Below are 18268 nucleotides of genomic sequence, written 5' to 3'. Positions count from 1 at the left end.
TTTGGGATGGGAGTTGATGAGATGGATGAAAGTTGATGAGACAGAAGAGGAAATGAGATTTGGCGGCGTTGTAAATCCCAAAGTTGGCGCCATCTTCTCGGTGTGTTGGCATGATTGATGGTCAGACTGATCAATGGACGACAGCACCTAGATATGGAAGAAAATACGATACCCTATCATTGCATACAAGACTTAATATATGATCTAGCATGTTTGCTAGACGACGTCTACCTTTATAAGCATTCGTATCTTTTTTCTTGTCATATACCAAAAAGGATCAGATGACTTGAGCTAAGAAGTAGGCTATAAGGAAGAGGTAGGCATTTATATGCGTGCATGCGTATAAGCTGGTGACAACATTGAAGCTTTGACGAGTAACACATGTAACCTGAATTAAGGATTAATGAACTATGCCACCTTTCATCCGTGCATTTACTACATACGTACATAGTACGTAACTAACGTGTATACATATTTTCAATGTTAAAATAGAGGAAAATAGACAAATAGAGGCAGAATTGATGATGTACAATACAAAATAGGCATTGATTGTACATAGCATGCACGTGCCAAAGCCCTGGGCCACCGTCATGTAACCCAGTACCTAACACCTATGGCAATAGCTACCATGGTGCTATCACTTGCAGGCCCCGCGTCCCTCCGCAATTGAAATCTCCGTTTCAAAGGGCCACCTGAAAGGATGCCCCCAAGAACTGTATGTAGGTACCTAAGGTTAGTACAGTATTGTACCTAGTACAATACAGTCAGTAAGTACCAGTAACAGCTGCTTGCCCCCGCGTCATTTTTGTCAACCTGAACATTTGCGGTTCAGAGCTGTTAACTTCAAGTTCTATGTTCAAGTTCTTGAATGTTGGAACTTCAAAAAGTCTGGGCCAAATACATAGGTACATAGTACTTTTATTTCCGTCAACTTTCAATGTTCCATTCCGTCTTATCAATTCTACAATTCTACACAAGGACTCCACTACTTACGTAGCACTCTCCCTCAACCATCATTCTTCAAGTTCTTTTATCATCTTTTGTTATTCATTAGATTCCTCTCCCGGCGCGACATAGGGCATTTGAAGTAACGAGACGAGAGACACGACGTATTAAAGAAAAAGAGATAGGGCCGGATAACCTTATCCCATTGGGCGACTAAGCTTCTAACCGCTACCAGCTACAGTCGCCGCAGTCGCTGCCTAATCATATTGATTCTGCTGTTATTTGCAGATTCACGGCATTTCGTCCTTCTTCCCTCCTTACCATTCATTGCCTTTGGGTTCATTTCTCTCGTGGCCGAAGTGCGAAACCCGCTAGACAAACCGGGCGATTCCGTTTTATAACGACTGACCGACTGACACCAACCGGGAAATATAATAACCACACAAAAATCCTGCCTAACTAACGGTACGGGGGAATTCTACCTAGGCTGGTGACGATATTACACATGTACCTATCTTCACCTTCACTTTTTATCAATTATTTCCCCGCGCTACCCCCCCAATCCCAACCCAACCCTAAAAAAGATAGAACCAGCCAAATTGAGGCTCTCATCTGACGGATCTTAAGCCTTGCGTCTATCTTTGATCCACATTCACATTTGCAATCCTATCACTATCCGAGCCCCTAGTCCTATCTGTCTGGTGTCGGTGCAGCCCAGCCCGGCGCACTGACAGAGGACGTGATAGACAGCACGAGTCGACATGTTTTGGAGGTTCGGCGGATACGCCAACATATCGACCATCGATACCATTCTCGACAAACCCGATTTTCAACTTGAGGATCTTCTTGATGAGGATGACCTAAACCAGGAGCTAAAGCAACACAACACTAAGCTTATCGAGTATTTGCGCGAAACCAAGGTTCTCGAAAAGCTTCTTGAATATGTCGTCACACCAAAGCTTGAACCTGTAGAGAATATTGAGGAGGACGTCAACGAAGATGAGAAAAAAGGAAAGTCTCGGGGATTATCTTTCGGTCGCCCACGTGCATCATCGAGGACTACAAGCGATGGGGCTGACGAGGATGAGGTCGAAAAGAAGAGAAACAGATACGCCTACGTTGCAGCAGAGGTCCTGTCGTCTGACAATTGGTCCATCTACGAGGCCCTTATGGAAAGCCAGCAACTTCTACGTAATTTCTGGAAATTCCTAAAGCTCACGTCCCCCTTGGATCCCTTGCAGGCCAGCTACTTTACGAAAGTTAACGAGACTCTTTTCGATAAGAAGACGGAGGAGATGCTGGCGCTGCTGAAATCTCTCGATGACGCTATTCCCAACATGTTGCGCCATGTTGATTGTCCTATGATTATGGATCTCTTACTTAAGATTATCAGCCTCGAAAGAACTGAACACGGTCAAGGTGTAGTTGAGGTAGGTTTCCCTCATCCTACGTGTATGAGCATATGGGAATGCAGATGCTAACACAAACATTGTTAATACTAGTGGCTTTATACCAAGGATGTTATGCCAACATTGCTCTCGTTCCTCGGACCCGAACACAATTACGCAACGCAGACATCTGCCGGCGACTTCATCAAGGCTATTATTACTGTGTCTGCTAATGCCACACAGAATGAGCAAGCCTGTATTGGTCCGAACGAGCTCACACGTCAACTAGTCTCCCGGCCTTGCATCCAGAAGCTCATTGAGTATATGCTTGGCGGAGGAAATGCGCTGACAGTTGGTGTGGGAATTGTCATTGAGGTCATTCGAAAGAACAACTCCGATTATGACCCGGATGTTGGAACTGATTCGAATGCTTCTCCTTCTAGCCGGGATCCCATTTATCTTGGCACACTGCTTCGGCTCTTTGCCGATCATGTACCTGACTTTATGTCTCTGATCCTGAACGCCCCGGCCCAGAAGTCGCGACTGGACTCTACATTCGGAGAAACCATTGAGCCCCTCGGCTTCGATCGCTTCAAAACCTGCGAGCTCATGGCCGAACTTTTACATTGCAGCAACATGGCGTTGTTGAACGAGGTGGGATCCGAACAGATTATTGCTCTGCGAGACCAAGAGCGTCAACAGCTGAGGACCCAAGGTCGACTCTCCGCTAACCGCGGCGAGGAGGTGCAATCCTCAGAGGATCTGATGATGCGGGTTCGGCATTCTTCTCCCGACGATGGCCGCCGTCTTGAGGTTACTAATGCTTCCGATGACGACGGCTTCGAGGAGGTTACACCATTAGGCGAGATGACTGAAGACACATCTCATGAATTCGTCAAAGCTGAGGAAGAGATCCCTGGCGGCCCAATCTCGTCCTTCCTCGACAGAGAGGATGACGACTTTGTAGAAGAGCCGCTCAGCTCTCCGAGGCTAAATGTCTACGACGGCAAACTCAATGAGCAGCATTTTGAGAACCCCGAGCTTGTCGTTGCCCCCCTCTCGCCAAAGAAGCCAGCGGCTATGCAGCAGCCAGTACAAAACGAGGATGGTGCTGCTCAGGAGGGCAACTTAGAGCCAATTCTCATACAGCCGGCCACAAATGTGCCACGGGTGGATGTAACGAGCTACGAGGAAGAAACCGGCGTTGAAGAAACACAACTGATTGCAGGAGACTCTAGTAGCTCATTTTCTCAATCCGAGGAGGGTAGCACTATCCTTGCTGCCGACAAGTCTGCTGTAAGTGATGCCCCCTCCGAAGGCGAGCCTAGCACGATGCTGCACGGGTCATCAGAAGTGCAGCCTACAGGCGCAGATGTCACCCAGCCAGGTGAGGTACCTACTGCAGGTGCCCATTTACCCGACACTACTGAGCCAGTCAACCCTGTTGTCGGCGATTATCTCAAGATTCAATTTGTGGAACATCAAGTTGTGCCAACGATACTAGTGAGTAAATCCGCATGTGTTTTTAGTAATATCGGACGGGAAGCTTACATTGCTATAGTCATTCTTCTTTACGTATCCTTGGAACAACTTTCTCCACAATGTTGTCTACGACATCGTCCAGCAAGTATTCAATGGACCTATGGATCGCGGCTACAATCCTACCTTGGCCATTTCGTTGTTCGAAGCGGCGGATATAACTAATGCCATAATAAATGGCCAGTCACTAAGCGAGCAATCACAAGCTCGAAACAAGACCCGCATGGGCTACATGGGCCACCTCACCCTCATTGCCGAAGAAGTTGTCAAGTTTACAGAACGCCACCCACCGGAGCTTCTGTCGGAACTTGTGTTGGATCGAGTTATGAGCCAGGACTGGATCAATTATGTGGAAGGTGCTCTAGCCGAGACGCGCGAGAGAGATAATGCCATCCTTGGCGGTGTCAGACCCGACGTTGCTATGAGCAACCGGGCGCAGATGGCCGGCAATGGCCTCGGTGGCATGGGCTTATCAAGTCTTGGTCTCGGTGGTGCACAGGGTGGAGGCTCTAACTCCCTTGCCGAAGCTGGCTTGACTGGCGGCGTTGGTAGTATAGAACTGCAGGACAATGGTAGTGGAAGCAGCCTTGGACCCTTTAGCATAAGCTCTGGTCTGTTATCCGGATCCGGGTTTGGCAGTTCTAGTGATGAAGAAGAAGATGACGCAGATGACAGTGAAGATGTCAATAATGAGGTAAGCTATACTAGGCAATTTGGCTTCACTCGAATCCCCTTTGGCTTGCCCCTGTGCATTTCTCTTGAATATTTCGCACCCACGATATACGCTTGCTAACTTGTATGCAGTTTCGCGCCTATACCGACCCCTTGAATGTGTCCTCTTCATCATCAATGGATCCTCCATCGGTTCCGCCGCCGCCCCCACCGCCGCCGCCTTTGAATATCCCTCCATCTCGGGCACGATTACAACTCGCTGCAAGACTTGCCATGCATCAAAAGAACGCTGCTTCTTCGTCGCAATCAGGCGAAGCAGACAACCAAGAGTCGGATGAATCTAAGTTGGGTAGAGAAAGTGACAGCATTCTTCAAAATCCTTTCGAGGACGACGGCGAAGATGATGTAGATGAGGATAGTGACGATGGCTTACCCGAGAACGATACCAATGCGGAATCGTGGAATGCGGGCCCATCTAGGGGTAGCTGGTGGCGAGGTGCATTGCGACGGGGCAAAGAAAGGTTTGGGGATGGTAGAGATGACTCCGATTCGGACAAAGAAGAGCAAGCTGGTAACGACGAAGAGGACGAAGAGTTTGGGGATTTCGCAATGCCCGAGGTTGATAAGGATGGTGGCAACGAGAAGGGTGGAGTGATCGTCAAGCCTCTTCCAGTTCACCCACCTTCTCAGAGCCAAAAAACCTCGCCCTTCACCAGCCTATGGCCCTTTGGATCCAAGGAGAAGGATAAACAAAAGCCCAAGGAAAGCAGTGAAGCGGATAAAACCGAGACTCCAGGAGAAATTACGGGCGATGATGGCGAGAAGATCAAGAGCACTCACGAGGCAACACGAAGGACGAGTATTGAAGACCCTGACGATGAGGAGGTGGTTGTCTAGGATCCCGCGTCTGAACCAACTGGGGTTCTGCATGATGACTTTGTCGAGGTTACTCGCCGAAGCTCAAATCGATGATACCCTGCAGCCATTCTTGCAATGGCTGCTAACAATGTAGGTATGATGGTGGCCCACTTCCTGTCTTACCCATAAACTGACGGTATGCGACAAGGGGAAACATTGACCACGCTTGTATTATATATTGGCTCTAGGGGATGAGGTTTTTCTTGTTTCACGATTTTCCAACCTGTACAGTACTTCTGGAATGGTAGGACATTAATGATGACCCGCGACGAGAAAAAGACAAAGTCCCGTTACTCACAAAGTCCTTTAAGCTTTTACCAAAATGTGAAACCAAATGTAATTAATACCTACTTTGTGCCTGCTTAGGTATTTAGCTGGAGGTAGGCAAATGCACTTCAAGTTGTGTATCTGGTGGGTGTGACTAGTTTGCAGCCCCCCCTTTATGAAATGCCAATGTAAATAAAGACATGGTGCCTAAACACCTCGGCCAAGTGATTGATTCGGAGCCGGATGACGAGTTACGCAAGTTATTCCGCTGCCTCTTGGCCGAACGATGGGACGGGGTTACATGTCGCGAAACTGTGTGCTAGGCGTCCCCTCGTTGAGCGAATCTTGGAGATGGATATGGGATCCTGTAGGATCCATCCAAGCCAATCCTGCACATGGCACTTCGGTGACAAAACAGTGTGACCGTGCATACTTAACGTAGGCACATGTCTGGTAGGTTAGGTAGTTGTTGTATTTACTACTGTGTAAGTGTGTAGCTATTTTTTTGGAGGGGTTGCGATGGTTGTTGTTGTTGTTGTTGTTCTTGTCGGTAATCTTGGGGCAAACTGTATGATTTATCTTCAAGATTCGGCTTCACACTCTATCTAAGAGACCAATTGCAATGTAGACATTCCTTCGTGACTGGTAATACTCATGACTGTCCATGTTCACAACCTACATGGTAGATTCGATTGTGATGTTCAAGAAAAGATACCTTATAGATATCATGGGCATCCAACTTGAATAATATTTTTACGCTGCGAATTTGGCATGCCAAGAATTACCTGGGTTAGGAGTATACCAAGCTGTGCCGTATGAGCCATGACGCCTACTCTGTTTAGTAGTATGTACTTACATAGGTAGATGGCTAGGTTTAGATAGCGACCTACAAAGATAGTAGCCAGTCTAGGTAGGAGGTGGTTATTATAGATATAGATCCTATATAGATCGTATAAAATACAGCGGCACAGAGGAAGAAAGGTAGTAGATTGCGGGCAAGTGCATAGTAGGGAATTGAGGAACATTAATGAAATAAAGAAATAAAGTAAAGAGACGAAGAAGCGAAGCTTACATATGTAGTCAACTAGGCACCTATGTATATAGTCCAAATGTCGAGTTAGTAACTAGTTACTCTTTATTTCAAATGTTTCTATCCTTTATGTGCTACATTGGTATTTGTAGTTTGTAAGGCAAGGTTATGGTAACTTTGGTAAGAGACGGCATAGACGATGATGTAAATAGGAACGGATCCTTTTTGATTCTAGTGCCGATCAGCTAACACGCCTCAATCAACTAGCCCTAACAAGGTTATAATTATCTGTTAGGTTATTAGTAGTAGTAGTTGTTTCTTTTTATAGCACATGTGTAACTAACTTTAGGGTTTCCTCATCTTTTTTCAAGGTTCTATCTGAGATTCTTACAGTCTTACTAAATACTCTCATTCTCAATATGGCGCCAGCCTCAGCCCCAATAATAAACACCCCCTTGCTTTTATCTTAGGCCCGGGACTTCCATCATCCATATCACATTGTCCATAACATACCACAATTAGCCATCACATTGAATATGTAACAAAAATGCTTATGATCCACCAAAAACGTGTTGCCGGGATGTGCGCATGCCTTGGCCTCCCTTTCTAGTGCCTAGATCAACTAATGTAGGAATCGAAGGATGGAAGCTTGCCTTATGGACTCAGCTTATTAGCCACCAAATTCATGCTACAGACTCAACTCGCTCACGGCACAGTTCGATTTCTGCACGAAAATACAGTAGCCTATGGGTCTCGGTAGGTATGGATCCAAGTATGCGATCCAGATCCTCGGTCTGGGATATGTCAGCTACGCAAATGCTGATAATGATGATGGTGTCCTTTCCCTCCAAGTGTTGGGCAGTTTCCTTTCAAGTTTCTTCTGTCTTTTGTGATTTGTGATGTCTCTTCGGTCCCGGAACTCCCTTACGTGGGTATATCGCATTATCGCTACGGTATCAGCGCCTGTTCCCCATGCCATAACTTCCCTTCACTACTTTGGAGCCTGTGTGACCTCGAGATAGCGAGAGAGCTTCTCTTGTAGTCCTAATTCAGTCCTCACTGTCTCCACCATGCCTATCCCTTCGCCTGCGTCATTTGACCACCTTGCGTTGGCAATGGCGATTCCGATGCAGGATAGCTTCCTAGCGCTTTCTTCGGCCGAATCCGAAGTAGAGGCGGTTGAAGACTGCAACAAACAAGATCACCAATTATTTTCATCTAGGAACATAAGCGACATGACTGAGAAAACACGTCCCTTGGTAATGGATACTGCAGCTACAACAACTACTGCATCGAAGTCAGAGCCAACCTTATGGTCGGCGGTGGCTCATGCTTTAGGCGTTGATGCAAACGAACTCTTTCACGGCAACGAACCTTCGAGCTCAACTATGTCTAGCTCAAGCGACTCTCAGCAACCCACTAATAGGTCAATGTCCTTACGACGAAGCTCTACTAGCTCTATATCGGTCTATTCCCCTCCGTGTGATATCGCTGAATGGAGAAAGTCGATGAGCAACTCTATCGAAAGCCGGCTAGCGGTAGCGGTAGCCGGCGTCTTAGGACTAGACAGTTATACACTGCCTCGAGATGAATCGTTTGTGGATCTTGGGGGCAATCACAGGAAAGCTAGAGAGCTTCGGGCAAGCTGTATGGAAGCGGGCTTAGCAATCAAGACCAAGGACATTATGAACTGCAAAACTATCGCAGAGCTTGAGACGTGTGTGACACCCCTCTACCTCTCTACTTACTCTGAGAACGATGAGGCCTCTACAACGTTCAGCTTAGTCGAAAGGGGACTGTCGCAGGGTTCTCGACATAGTTACCAATCTCAAGTATCAGATTACCGTCGACCTCCATCAATTCCACCCAAGGCACAAGCTAGATATTCATCTTTTCAATCGTCACTTCAACATAGACCATCTCGGAGGCGCCATTTAGAAGCTGAAAAGGCTTTGTTCCTCCATAATGATGTCTCGAAAGCGTCTGTCCTGAAACCTAAGGCTGGCCCTTTTGAGGGCCAGCTTGTAGCGTTCGTTACACTGACAAGCTGTATGGTAGAGAGCCCAGATGACTGCGAAGTCACAATGCAGAGCCCTGAAGAATACACTGGTCGACTACCAGCGATACGAAAGGATGTCGAGTCACAGGTTTCGCCGAGCCATGCCCCTAGGGTTTGGGTAGTATTAACAACGATGCCTTTAGACGATGCCGGAAAGAACCATAGGAGAAAGCTGCAAACTTGGATCCAAAATGCGAACGACGAACTATGCCAACAAATCCGGTCTATCGATTCGGAAGGCCTAGAGAAGCCTGCGGAGGTTGTTGAGATGAGGCTCCAAACGACAGCGCGTGACGCGCCACAGATCGAGCCAGTAAATGTTGGAATGGACTTATCATTCCCTGGTTTAGGTGCTGATGAGAGCGCTGCAGCACGATTCATTGCCAAGTGCAGAGCTCAGGGGATTTCACTCAATACACGGGACGTCATGAACGCAAACCCGTTAGTTCAAATGGCTGCTGTGGCAGCATCTAACCAGTTACATGCTCGAAAGGTGTCTGAGGTCATCGTGGAAACTTTCGAGCTCTCTCCCATGCAGCGGCTATATTTTCATACACCCATGGGCAGCGATAGTAATCGACGAAGCTTTGGAGACGACGAATATAGATTTAACCAAAGTATGCTGTTCCGGTTAAAACGAAGCGTGGATATTGAGGATGTCCGCGCAGCGATAGAAGCCGTAGTCGGTCACCACTCGATGCTTAGATGCCGTTTTCGATCGGAAGGAATCTCTTGGCATCAGTCTATAGAGTCAGAAATATCATCTTCATACGATTTTGCACATCATTCCATCACGTCAAATGCTGAGATCGAAGAAGCAATCACAGATGCCCAAGCCAAAATCAACATTGAGGATGGCCCAGTCTTTTCCAGTCACTACTTCCAGACCTCCGATGGTAGCCAGCTACTATATTTGCTCGCCCATCATCTCGTTGTTGATCTTGAGTCTTGGCGTGTCGTGGCAGATGACCTGGAAGGACTATTGGTCAATGGCTGTCTTGTATCAGGACCATCACTCTCATTCAAAGAATGGACGCTCCGCCATAGAAATCGCGTTCACCATATGGCTTCAATTGGCTATACGCCTTCCGACATCCCAGCAGGGAACTCTGAGTACTGGGGAGTTGATGAGACGTCTAACACATACGGCAATACGATAGCCACTGGTTTCACACTCAACGCAGTTATTACTTCAGCGCTGGAGGCTGGCTGTAGGGTTTTGAAGACTGATCCCGCGGACCTTTATGTGGCTGCGCTTATGCTTTCTTTTGCGCAGACTTTCTACGACCGAGGTCTGCCTCCCCTATGGAATCAGGGATTCGAACGGACTACACTGGACGCGGAGCAGAATGTATTAAATACGGTGGGATGGTTTACCGAGCTCCGCTTCTTGGCTATAGACGCTTCGCCAATGGATGATATCGTAGCCATTATCAATCGGGTGAAGGAATCTCGTCGTGCTGCATCCGAGAACGGCGACCTGGACTTTTCTGCCAATTTGATAGACGCCACTTCTGCGCTCTCGTTTATCACTTCTCATTTTCCTCTCGAGCTTATGTTTACCTATGCTGGAACTATGCAGAATGCGAGAAATCAGCGTGCCATCCTAGAGGAAATCCCCGTGCCAGGCAGGACACTATACTCTGGTACTTCAGATATTGGGCGCGATGTCGGGCGGATTGCCATTATTGAAGCATCGGTACTGGTTGACCAAGGCGAAAGCAAGGTCAAGGTCCTTTATCCTAGGAATTCTACACGACAGGAACAGATTCGTGTTTGGATACGTGCTTATGAGGAGATTCTACGCCAGGCCGTCAATAGATTACAACATGAATCTCCCGGGCTGTCTTTATCGGATGTTCCTTATATGGATGTTTCTGATGATGGACTTGACCGGTTGAACAGAGAGGTCTTGCCGAGCCTCAATCTCAACCCATCTAATGTTGAGACCATATATCCCGCGACGGCAACACAGCAGAATTTCCTAATCAACTATTCGCTGATACCAGGGAGCTCTCACGCACAAATGGTATACGAGCTCGACACATCTGATGGCCCTGTTGATATCTCTCGTATCTGTGCTATTTGGCTTCATGTATCGCAGAAATACCCAGCCTTGAGGACTGTCTTCTCTCCAAGCGTGTCAAAAACCGGCTTATACGACCAGATAATCCTCCGTTCACACTCACCTGAGATGCTCTTCTTGGAGAGCGATAGCGTGGAGGACGCCATGGTGACTACAAATAATGTTCCTCCTCTACTGCTGAATGAAGGCACCCCATGGCATAGACTCGTTGTTTGTCAGGTGGCTGGCAAGACTCTGCTTAAACTAGAAGCTTGCCAAGCCGTTTGCGATGTAGGTTCCCCTTTTTGTATGGTATAATATACGTTGCTTTGCTAACTGAAGATTTAGATTGGCAGTATGGAGATTCTGTTCAGGGAGATTGAATTAGGATATTTCTATAATCAAGCCCCCGAAATAAGTAATTTATCGTATCCTGAGTACGTGCAATGCCTCAAGACGACTGCTTGTAGCATTGAATTTTGGAGGGAGCATTTATCCGGTGTTCGTCCATGCAAATTTCCCACGCTCCTCTCAGGGTCATCGCCTCAGAGCGAGTGGAAGACTACGTCAGTTGACCTCGGGATTCCGTATGAGAATCTCAGCGCTCTCGCCATTGGCTATGAGGTCGATATATCCACTATATTCCGAGTGGCCTGGGGGTTGTTGCTTCGAACCTATGTCGGAACAGACACTGTTTGCTTCGGTGTCGTAGTCTCTGGTAGAGATCTACCTGTAGAAGGCCTAAACAGTGCTATTGGGTCATTTTCGACTATATTAACGTCCAAGCTTAATGTTTCTTCCAACGTATCCATTGCGCAGCTGCTATTCGACTCTGAGGAGGAGCGCAGGAAAGTGCTTCACCACCAACATGTGCCAGTGTCAAGAATCGAACACGAACTCAGAATGAAGGGAGAAAAACTGTTCAATACCTATCTCTCGTTCGGGTATGAATACATTTCGGACGACTTGCCTGGAGACTCTATGCGTCGTCACGTCAAGACCGAGCAAGCCTCCGAATATGATATCAACATGGACATTTGCTTCCACCAAGGCACTGTCAAAGTCAACGTTGGCTACCGTATCCTCACTGCCGGACAAGCAATCACTGTTGCCCGTGCCTTTGGAAGAGCTATTGACTCTATCTTGGAATCCCCCTCAAGCGCCGCTAAGGAAGCAGATTTGTTCAGCATGCGCGACCATAAGCAAATATTGACTTGGAACAGCACGGCGCAAGTCGAGGTATCCAGGGAGAATATCCCTCAATTGGTAGAGAGCCAAGCATTACTAAACCCAGATATTCAAGCTATCTGTGCATGGGACGGTGATTTATCTTACGGCGATCTACAAAGGTACTCTATAGTACTTGCTAAGCATCTTATGGCCTCTGGTGTGAAGCCTCGAATGCCTGTGCCTGTGATTCTCAACAAGAGCCGATGGGCAGTCGTAGCAATGCTAGCAGTACTTCAGTAAGTCGATGGCATTCCTACCTACTAACACGACTATACACTAACAGTTTCTTTTTTAGTGCTGGGGCAATCATGGTTCCCGTTGACGCTGAAGTCACTTCGATGTTTGCATGGGTTATCAAGACAGTCAATGCTGATATTGTGTTGGCATCCGACGATATTCGGAAACACGTAGATGGCTTCGCTAGAAAGGTTATCGTGGTGAACGAACTTTCGGTTTCGGCCATGTCGGCGCAAGACGTCGACATTACTCCTCCTCAGCCCGCACCCTACGAGATAGCCTGTATTCTCTTCAGCTCTGAAGCTTCGAAGAGCCCTCAGGGAATTTCATATAGCCATGGCGCTCTTTCCACGGCATGCTCCAGACAAGGCCCCACGCTACTAATTAACCCATCGAGCAGAGTCATGCAGATCTCGTCATATAGCGTTGATATCGCGCTTTCGGAAATATTTACCACTTTAATCAACGGCGGATGTATATGTGTGCCTTTGGCCTCGGAGAAGATTTCTGGATTTGCCAGAGCTGTCAGGCGTATGCGCGTCAACTGGACATATTTAACGCCAACATTATCTCGAAAGCTTGACCCGGATAGCCTCCCGGACATCGCTGTTGTCTGCTTCCGCGCTCGGCATCTCGACGGAGATGCATATGCACCATGGGCCGGTAAGGCTAAGGTGTTGCTCGTCTATGGGTTTCCCGAGGCTTGTCCATTAGGGCTCTCTGCCACCGAAGTCGACCATTCAAAGACTTCACAATGCTTCCCAGAGCCGTTTTGCGGAAACTTCTGGGTCGTAAGTCCCGAGGATAATAACCGACTCATGCCAGTTGGTGCCATCGGTGAACTCGTGATAGGAGGACCGACGCTCTCGAGTGGGTTCGATATCACGGGCACTAACATGAAGGCCTGGATCGGGAAGAGTGTCGTTCGTGCGAGATCACTGCTTGAAAAATCAGGAAGTCGACTGTTAAAGACGGGACACTGTGTCCGTTACCACGAGGATGGAGAGATTGAATTTGTCTCGGACGATAGTGGAGAGACAGAAATCAACGGGAAACAATTTCGTCTTTCGGATGTTGAGCCAAAGCTGAGGCAGTGTCTTGGTCGAGGCGTCGACGTAGTCGTAGAGACCATCGCCTTCAATGACCCTAACTCAGCCCCGATACTTGCTGCTTTTGTAGAGCTTGGGGAGACTTCGTTTCAGGGGAACGAAGATTTATCTAGGCTCAGCCGCATTACTAGAGAGAGGCTATATCTGTCTAAGAAAATGGCGGATATGGTCCTTCGGGAAACCCTGCCAAGTCACATGGTTCCCTCGGCTTACATACCTATCAAACGGATGCCGCTCACTCCTACATTGGAAGTCAATCGACTAGAGCTTCAGAGAATGATCGCCGGCTTATCCAGGGGTCGGCTTCTTGGACTCGCAGAAGTCTCCAACCCCCAAGAGGTTCAGGATACCAGTTTCAAGCCACTTCCTCTAACCCAGGTGGAGCAGCAGATGCGAGCTATTTGGGCCCACGTTCTGGGTATCAAGGAAGACTCAATTGTAGTTAGTGACGGGTTCTTGAACTTGGGCGGCAACGTTGTCTTAGCACAGGACTTGATCATTGAATGTCGACAACGAGGCATCAGCATCTCTATTATTGACGTACTCCAAGATGTGTCTCTGACTGATCTCTGCAAACGGATCGCCACCATGGAGCCCTCTTCAATAACTATCCGAGATGCTGGGACTATGCGCGGATACCCGACAAACGCTTTTGTCGAGCAATCGATCGCACCGCGGCTCGGATCTGACAGAAGCCTTATTGAAGACGTGGCTGAAGCAACGTTCCTTCAAACAACATTTATCGAGTCCGGGATGCTCCAAAGCCGTGGAAACATCAACTACTTCACCTTTAACATCACTGGGTCGCTAGATTGGCAAAAACTCGAGAGCGCTTGCGTCATGCTAACCAAAACCCATCCCACATTACGGACTGCGTTTGTAAGTTCCAGTTGCCAACTGTACCAGACAGTCCTTCGATCGTACCGGCCGGAATTTCTGAGATATCAGTGTCAGAGCTGGAGACTCGGAAAATTGACTGCGAAGATTATCAAAAGAGAGCAAGCCCAGCCGGTCGATTTCCGCCAGCCGATCACCAAGTTTCATTATCTCGACGCTGGAAAGAGTTCCGTGCTTATCATGCGTATTTCCAGAGCACAGTATGATGATGTTTCGATGCGCATGATAATACAAGACCTCGGCCGCTTCTATAGTTGTAGAGACCAACTCATACGGCGTCCTGGCTTCTGTGAAGTGGTTAGAGCTGCCCAGTTTACGTGCATGAACGGCGCTACTGAGTATTGGCGCAGCCTTCTCGATGGCGCGGTGATGACGAGGGTTGTATCCCAGCCCTCGCCTAACACGGCAAGTATGAGTTTAAAGCCTCTTCACCGACAGATTCCCACTGGGTCACTACAGAATCTAGGCATTCCATTCGATGCCATCCTTAAAGGCGCGTGGTCTATCGTTCTTTCGAACTTGTCTGGTACAGATGATGTAGTGTTCGGGCAGCTTATTGAAGGGAAGGATCTAAGCCTTCCGGGCGGCCAAGCTATCTCTCAAGTTGTCGGCCCCATGGGTAATATCATACCCGTGCGGACGAGATTGCCGGAGGTTCGGGTAACGCCCTATGAATACTTCAGATCCATCCAAAGCCAAAATGTGGCCAGCATTCCACACGAGAACATGCAGACTTCCGACATTGTACAAAAATGCACGACCTGGCCATCCTGGACGCGATTCAGCACAGTCGTTTGCCATCAGAACCAGGCCGAAGACTACAAGTCCTTCAGCTTCACCATCGAGAACGCCAGCTGCAAGATCAACTGTGTGGAGTCGAACCAGCAGGAATCTGACATGTTTGTCAAATCGAGCATGTCGGGGCCTACTAACATCGACATATCCCTCACGTTCTGCGAGAAGCGGATCCCGGTATCGTTCGCGGACGAGGTCCTGAAGATGCTCTCCTCTATCATTTCCCTACTCACCTCAACATTCGTCATAGAGCCCATGATGTTAAGAGGCCTCAACGACGCCTACTCCACTCCGCGGATCCCGCTATCAGCGCCAAAGCGCCAGCTCCCGATTTCGTCGTCGACCGTTGTGGAGTCCGTCGACCCCGACCACGCCCACACTGTGCACACCATGATATCCACGGCCTGGGACACGATCCTCGACGCGCGCTCTCTTAAAACTCCAGATATCCGCTCGGTACCGTTCTACGAGACCTGCGGGACGCTTTTGCCGGCAGCCGAGCTGGCCGCGTACTACACGGAGAAGATGCCCGCGTTCCCGGATCATATGACGGAGTCTACTTTTACCCCCTTCACGATGGAGGAGATCATCGAGAACCCGACGATGATGACGCAGTACGAGCTGATCATTGCGAAAACGCAACGGCGCGCGGGTAATAATAAAGGGGCGACGGCGGTGACGACGATGACGAGATCGCAGGGCTGGGGCGTGGGGAGGCGTAGCCACGTCAAACCAACAATAAATGCCGGGTCGAGCACTGGCAGAAACAGTGGTAGCGGCAGTCGCCCAGCATGGCGTAAAGATCATAAACACATCGGCAGTAATGGTAGCGCAAGCTCGATGGAGTCGATGACGATGGGGAGTAGTAGTAGTCAGAGCGAGGGGGATGGGGAGGTTGGTAATGGGAAGGAAGGTACTGGTGGTGGCGGTGTTACTTTATTAATAGGGAGGGCGAATGCGAAAAAGGGGCCCTCAAGACTGGGGCTGGGGATGGGGAGGGTGATGCCTGCTGCTTAGGTTAGGCTTGACGGTACTTTCTTTTCTTTTTCGTATATATACTTAGGGGCTTTTCCTTAATGTTTTTATTATATTTACGATGGCCAAGACTGTCATACTGTATATAGGTACCTATATATCTAGGTTATTTATTACCTAGTAGATTGGATGGTTGTTTTCTTTTTTGGGCGGGAGTTTCGATTTTGGGCGGGTTGGGTCAATCATTAAAATAGGGGGCGGTCTTTTTTTCTTTGCGTAAGGGTTGCTTTATAAAGGGTTACTCACCTACATACCTACCTATCTTACCAATGTACATAATAGAGAACGATATATAGTACCTGTACAATCACTTAACCACCTACCTTACTCGGTTTGATACCAGATATTTATTCACATTTTCCATTTTCCGAACACAATAGATAACTATTGTTCACGCACACCAACTCGTTTTTTCATCGATACCCTGAGACTTCTCTCAAAACCGTGTATGTATGTATTCAATCCTCATATTAACGGCAACCACCAATGCCAATGCCACAGCTCATTATTTTACCCCTACCCCTACCCCTACTCCTAAGACTACTACCTACCTACCTGCCCATGCTTATGTATGTAGTGCGTCCCGGACGTTCGACCAAGTTACCTGACCTGGCCTTAGGTTAGGTATGTCAGCTACCTTAACTGCTAAGGCTCAGGTTGGTGACATTCCGCTGCCGCCGTAACCTGCGCCGCCTCCCTCATCTTCAGCAGCGCTTCCTTTCTCCTGGCCTTGCGGTTCGCTTCGAGGTGGGCCCTGTTATACCGAGTAAGCTACCTATTTTTTATTTATTTCATTCCTCATTAAATGTTTTGTTTTGTTTTTGCTTTTTGCTTTTTTTTTCTTTTGGAAAGGGGGGAGGAGGAGGAGGAGGGGGGGGGGGGGGATGGGGAGGAGGAGTTTCTGTTTTCCTTCTTCTTCCCCCTTATCCCCCGAAAGAAAAAAAAAATTTGTATGTAATGATTTTTTTTTTCTTGTAGAGGGGATTGGTTTTGCTTCAAGGAAAAGGGCATATGTACAGGAGGTCACCTACCAGTAAGCCTCGCGGAGGCACTTCTTGCGCTCGGTGTTGTAGTACAAGGGGCTCTGCCGGTGGACGAGCTGCTGGCAGACCTCCTCGGCGCGGCGCGCGGCCTTGCACGTGGGGCAGGTGTCGTGGTTGAGGACGACGGGGGCGCGCGGGGTGCGCCGGCCGCAGGGGAGGCGGTGCTCGGCGGAGAAGCAGGGCGTGACGACGAGGGGCGTGTGGTCGAACGTCCGCTGGCACTCGAAGCAGTGGCTCCATTGGGGGTTCTCCCAGCACATGGTTGCTTGCTGCTGCGGGGTGTGATTGGTGGGCTTATGGGGGGGGGGGTATATTTATATTATAGTCGTTATTACTTCTTGTGACTCTGTGGTGTATAATGATTGAAACGTCTCCTGGGAAATGAAATCTAACAGCAGCCGGGTGATGAGGATGATGGGCTCGAGACCAAATCATACCTACTTATAAACCACCAACAATGTCTTCTGCAAGAAGGGGCATTGTGATTCTGAGACAAAGGCTGGCTTGAGCTGATGTGAAAGATAAAGCTATTTATATATATTCTCTTCATTCAGCGTCTTTGTTCGCTCGTTCTTCAACAATGTTGAAGTGAGGTAACTGGCTTATACAATGGCTATTTGCCGCACCTAGATACGTAATAGATCAACACATTTTGAGGAAGACATCTTGATTGTGACTTTCATAGGGTCTTTTTTTAAAAAAATAAATAAAAAATAAAAAAATAACTAATGTTGCTTCGCGCGATTCTAGAAGAGTTCATTAGGGCATGCTATGCCGTAGACGTTTGCGGTGCGAACACATACCAGCAGGTATGTAATTGAACTGGTGTAGATACAATCACTAAGCAGACTAAGTAGTTACATGGAGAGCGATAACATGAGGGATGACAAAGTCAGTTTACATGACAATTTACAGAATGGGCGGGTGTATATTTTCTTTTTCCAGAAGTAATTCCTAATAGTGTACGAACGTAATATTCCGTTCCTCTCACAGCCGTGGTTCAAAGGAAATTCGATGGTCCGGGTGCGGTGGTTCCCTC

The 18268-nt window shown here is 48.1% G+C and overlaps 3 protein-coding genes across 3 annotated transcripts; 2 read left to right on the top strand and 1 right to left on the bottom strand.

The window, feature by feature from the left end:
- Positions 1 to 1706: 1706 nt before the first annotated feature.
- GGS25DRAFT_519766 (SAPS-domain-containing protein) lies at positions 1707 to 5441 on the top strand (the record flags this gene model as incomplete). Its single annotated transcript, XM_049263769.1, has 4 exons — positions 1707 to 2375; positions 2448 to 3836; positions 3895 to 4566; positions 4677 to 5441. 4 exons carry the CDS (start codon positions 1707 to 1709, stop codon positions 5439 to 5441), a joined length of 3495 nt encoding a protein of 1164 aa, XP_049119228.1.
- A 2303-nt stretch (positions 5442 to 7744) lies between these two features.
- Positions 7745 to 16527, top strand: GGS25DRAFT_196969 (uncharacterized protein). The gene is made up of 3 exons (XM_049256763.1): positions 7745 to 11174; positions 11232 to 12349; positions 12409 to 16527. Exons 1-3 carry the CDS (start codon positions 7830 to 7832, stop codon positions 16166 to 16168), a joined length of 8223 nt encoding a protein of 2740 aa, XP_049119227.1. The 5' UTR covers positions 7745 to 7829; the 3' UTR covers positions 16169 to 16527.
- Positions 16528 to 16812: 285 nt separating this feature from the next.
- GGS25DRAFT_530229 (uncharacterized protein) lies at positions 16813 to 17542 on the bottom strand. Its single transcript, XM_049265361.1, has 2 exons — positions 17218 to 17542; positions 16813 to 16940 (listed from the first exon to the last, which is right to left on the bottom strand). The coding sequence occupies exons 1-2, from the start codon at positions 17487 to 17489 to the stop codon at positions 16832 to 16834; spliced, it is 381 nt and encodes a 126-aa protein (XP_049119226.1). The 5' UTR covers positions 17490 to 17542; the 3' UTR covers positions 16813 to 16831.
- Between the last annotated feature and the right edge of the window lie 726 nt (positions 17543 to 18268).

This window comes from Hypoxylon fragiforme (assembly GCF_022984875.1).
Source record: "Hypoxylon fragiforme strain CBS 206.31 chromosome Unknown GGS25scaffold_3, whole genome shotgun sequence".
NCBI lineage: Eukaryota > Fungi > Ascomycota > Sordariomycetes > Xylariales > Hypoxylaceae > Hypoxylon > Hypoxylon fragiforme.
This window is presented reverse-complemented; position numbering and strand designations above follow the sequence as displayed.

Bases quoted from the DNA above. Each gene is read 5' to 3' on its own strand.
- GGS25DRAFT_530229 (XM_049265361.1), bottom strand. From the start codon at position 17,489: ATGTGCTGGGAGAACCCCCAATGGAGCCACTGCTTCGAGTGCCAGCGG. The intron at 16,941-17,217 runs GTAGGTGACCTC...TCGGTATAACAG, and splicing joins TGCCTCCGCGAGGCTTACTG to GGCCCACCTCGAAGCGAACC.
- GGS25DRAFT_196969 (XM_049256763.1), top strand. From the start codon at position 7,830: ATGCCTATCCCTTCGCCTGCGTCATTTGACCACCTTGCGTTGGCAATG. The intron at 11,175-11,231 runs GTAGGTTCCCCT...CTGAAGATTTAG, and splicing joins CTTGCCAAGCCGTTTGCGAT to ATTGGCAGTATGGAGATTCT. The intron at 12,350-12,408 runs GTAAGTCGATGG...TTTCTTTTTTAG, and splicing joins GCAATGCTAGCAGTACTTCA to TGCTGGGGCAATCATGGTTC.